General features: G+C 46.9%; 1 protein-coding gene across 7 annotated transcripts in view; it reads right to left on the bottom strand.

Moving 5' to 3' along the window:
- The window catches only part of fgfr2 (fibroblast growth factor receptor 2), a 43,873-nt gene extending 40,349 nt beyond the window's left edge, over positions 1-3,524 (bottom strand). For 2 of the 7 annotated variants that reach the window (XM_020638267.3, XM_065959736.1), the window contains exons 1-2: positions 2,898-3,524; positions 573-828 (exon numbers count right to left, since the gene is read on the bottom strand). In XM_020638267.3, the coding sequence (XP_020493923.1) occupies positions 573-753 (181 nt within the window). In that variant the 5' untranslated portion in view covers positions 754-828; positions 2,898-3,524. The remainder of the gene's footprint in view (positions 1-572; positions 829-2,897) is intronic. The other 5 variants (XM_020638264.3, XM_029278116.2, XM_020638266.3 and 2 more) reach the window with 4 other exon arrangements.
- Positions 3,525-4,040: the final 516 nt, after the last annotated feature.

Raw genomic sequence — 4,040 nt, 5'->3', positions numbered from 1 at the left:
GGCGAGTGGGGCATAGAGAGAGAGAGAGAGAGAGAGAGAGACAGAGAGAGATGCCAGCATAAACACCGTCCCACCCTTCTTCACAGCTCTCCCCCCACTCCTCCTCCTCCTCCTCATCCCACACGGGGTCACAAACCCACGAGTACGCCCTGAACTACCACAGGCTATACCACTGGCTATCAGCAGGGGAGGAAAAACGAGGGGCTCGCCATGCTCAGGTTTTATTTCTGTTTATGTGTTTTACTCCCTCAAACATCGGAGACAGATCCACTCGTTTTACTCTTCAGGATTTTAGCAACAGAAGTGTTTAAAACCAAGAAACGTTCAGCGCTAACATGTTGGAGAAACTTAAATCAGGGTATCATGCACTATCTCTGCACAAAAACAAACCTGAGGAATCTAAATATGCTGCAGGCTCATCTTTGATTTTTGTCGCTGGATGTTTCAGTGAAATACAAAGAAAACTCTTTAAGGAGGCAAACAAACACGTCCGACACCTGCTCATTAAAATCAAACCCAACAAATGGCCCCACACCCCCCCCCCCTCCCCTCTTGTGTCCCCTCGTTCTTACCTTCAGGTTGCAGAGTGGCCTCCTCCTCCTTGGTGGCGGTGAGGGGGGGCCGGGCCACGCTGACGGTCAGCAGAGACAGCAGGACGGCGGCCAGCAGCCAGGCCCACGAGGCCATCCCGTTAGTGGGGGCCAGCGCTCCCCATACCCCCTTTCTTCTCCTCCCCCTGGACACTGATCCCATCTGAGGGGGTCCGCCCAACCATCAACTGCTGCCGGGCCGGCCTGTCACTCAGCAGAATTCACCCAATCACCTGGGCTGACAGGTGAGGACAGAGAGGGGGTGGAGGGTGGGAATAAAAAATAAAAAAACATGTTAATCTCACGTTGAATTCCACTGATTTCAAAGAATCGGTCTCAGGTTTGAATTTAGTTTGAGGGCGACAGAAACTGAAGAAAGCCACAGAGACACACAGAGTTTCAAAATGCTGTCAAACAAGCCGTGCAGCAGACATACCGAAGCTGTGACACACACACACACACACACACACACACACACACACACACACACACACACACACACACACACACACACACACACATATACACACACACACTGTGCATCTGTAATTATGTGCATTCAAAGATGGTTCAGTGAAACCAAATTAAAGATGACTCCTACATTTACATAACCAGTTTGATGTCTCGCTGAGTCAAAACTACGAAGGTCTGTTTTTATTTGAACTTTATAAAAATATAAATCTGATGTTTAAAAAAAAAGTGTTTAATTTAAAATAAGATTTCCCATGATGCATTCTGATCACTCTTCTAAAGGTGATGTTATTCTCTCCTGAGGCTTCCAACAGGTTTCACTTTATGAACCTGCGTCAAAGTTTCCTCTGAGTTCATAAGAAAGAATATTCTCCGCTCATGACTCATGATATATTATAAAGTATCTGTGGCTCAGGACAGACGACCCCTCAGCACCACCCTGCTTAACGGACCCGGTTTGTTCCCGCGCGCAGCAGGACCTGTTGCACGCGCTGCTGCTGCTGCTCCGTTAATGTGTCTTAATGCATCTCTCTGACTTGATTATGAGAGCAGGGAGGCTTTCATTGAAATGCTATCTCGCTTTATTGGCCGTCATGCATACACTCTCAGTCTTTCAGTGTGTGTGTGTGTGTGTGTGTGTGTGTGTGTGTGTGAGTGTGTTTGTCAGACATCTGCGGAGCTGCGAGTCTCCGGAGGTCTGCTGCAGTCACGCTTCTCTGCCTCCTTCTGCTCCAGCTGCACGGATCGATCCGTTTGACCCGCACGGACTCATGTAGTTTGACTTATAGAGGGACGACCTGGGAACCTGATTTATCTTTAATTTGGCCCTCAGGGGCCACCGTGAGATACGCGCCGTGGAGACACACAATCCAGCTCCACGTCCTAACTTCATTAGATAAACGCACGGGGTTGATTTGATTTGTGTAATTAAAGGAGAATCATTCTTACAGCTCGAGTGATGAATTATAAACCAATCAGGACTCTTCAATTCAGCAGGTTTTAAAGATTGCAAAATTACCCACAAAGCACCGCTCTTTTTTCTTTTTGTTTTTACTTCTTTTTAAAGGTTGTGATGTCTAAAGCACAAAACCCTGCAGTACTCTGCAGCTTTTAAAAACAGAAACTGTTAAAGAATAAATGTGACACTTTAAACACAGAATGAATTTAGAGTCGGTGTGTGAAAGTGAGAAATAAACTCAGTGCAGCATGCTGACCCTCTGACATGTGGGCTCAGGAGCGCCATGAGCAGCCTGCATTGAAAACGGACTCTGAATGAATTTCTTGGCTCTGATTGAATTCTATTGAAATTTAAATCAGTTGGCTTTTCTTCAGGGGGGCTGAGGGGGGGTCTCAGTGATTTAAGGCTCCGGCACCAAGCAGAGAAAAAACAACTGCAGTCACGGGATAATTAGCCCCATAAATGCGATGTCGCAAATTAAGCAAAGTAATAAATAACCGGGACACTTGTTAATGGCCCTAAAGTGATGATGCAAGGTGCTGCTTCCTCACCTCGAAAACAAACAGGGACGGATTACTCTGAGTTTAAGATGGGAGGGGAAAAAAACACTGAAAACAATTAATTTTTTTAATGTAAAATCAAGAGAGGGTGGGGGCTTTCATCAGAGATATTTATATTTAAAGGTCATCTGAAGGAGTCACAAAGCTGAATATTCTTTATAACTCTAACTCTGAGGGTCTCATTTTGTGGTGAAGCCGTGAGGAGGACAAACTGCACCTTCCCAAACAGCGCAGCGCGTTTCTCCTGTTGGTCGTGACAGCACAAAGTGTGACAGAGGAGACTGAGAGGGTCTTTAGGCGTAAACACTGAATACTTACCAGGGAGGACTGTGAATCGTGGAGATCTCTGTTTTGGCATGCACGGAGAAGGGAGGAGAGAGCATGAGCTGAATCCACAGGGAGGAATGTCTCCAACTCCACAATGCAGCAAAAAAAAAAGAAAAAAAAAAGAAAATCTGCGAGGCGCTGCCTTCTTTTTCACTCAGTTATTCCACAATCACCGGCAGAAAATCCCATCACAGGATATAATCCAAGCCCGACAGGCAGCGTGGTCCGATGCCATGCAGAGAAATCCGACTTTTTACGCGTTATCCTCCAAAACGAGCTGAGAAAACCGCACCGCTGTCCCCCCGAAACTTTCCTCCCCGTCACCAAGTTTGTTCCAGGGCGCAGAGCATACCCAGCGCTCCGAGCTGACAGCCAAAGAGAAAGTTTGCAGCTTCTTAGGACGCTGAGTGAGGTCTAAATGGCACAGGAGGAAAGTTTTCCGATGCAAAAAGTCCTAAAATCCATCAGTGTGCGTCCCCGCGCTGAGTGGAGCGTCTTTGTCGTCTCTTTCTGCTCTCCTGCCTTCACTCCTCGCTCGGTTCCTCAGACGCTTTGTCAGGTTTACTAGATTTTTTCTCCTCCTTACGTCTCCGCTCTCTGCCCTCCTCCTTCACTCCAGTGGGTGTCATTCCCCCCCAAGCACCCCCAATGTAATCTGAGCCGCTTCCTGGCCGCAGTGCCTTTGGGCCCTGCCTTCCTCCGCCCCTCTCACTGCAGCGCTGCCTGCCTGCGCTTACATTACTCACTGAGAGGCGCAGACTGCAGGAACAGCGCCCTCCTGCGGACAAGGAGCGAAATCTACTGCTTCGCACATGCTGTAACAAACACACACACACACACACACACACACACACACACACACACACACACACACACAAACACCCAGGCACAAATCCCATACAGTATACTTCTTAAGAATCTTTTCTTAAAATAGTTTATATGTAGGACAGTAAGAGACAATCTATCAGCTGAACCTTGCACAAAACAAACAAGATGAGCTTTTAATATAAGAAACGTTATGAAGCAAATACTTAATAATATTTATTGTTCTCACCCTGAATTAATGTTGAGACACCAGACTGAGTCACACAGCTTTTGAAGAAGTTTTACAGGAAGTCAGGTTTGTGATCTGCA

The sequence above is a fragment of the Labrus bergylta genome, chromosome 10, assembly GCF_963930695.1.
Source record: "Labrus bergylta chromosome 10, fLabBer1.1, whole genome shotgun sequence".
NCBI lineage: Eukaryota > Metazoa > Chordata > Actinopteri > Labriformes > Labridae > Labrus > Labrus bergylta.
Note: the sequence above shows the minus strand (reverse complement) of the source record. Positions and strands in the feature narration are given on the sequence as shown.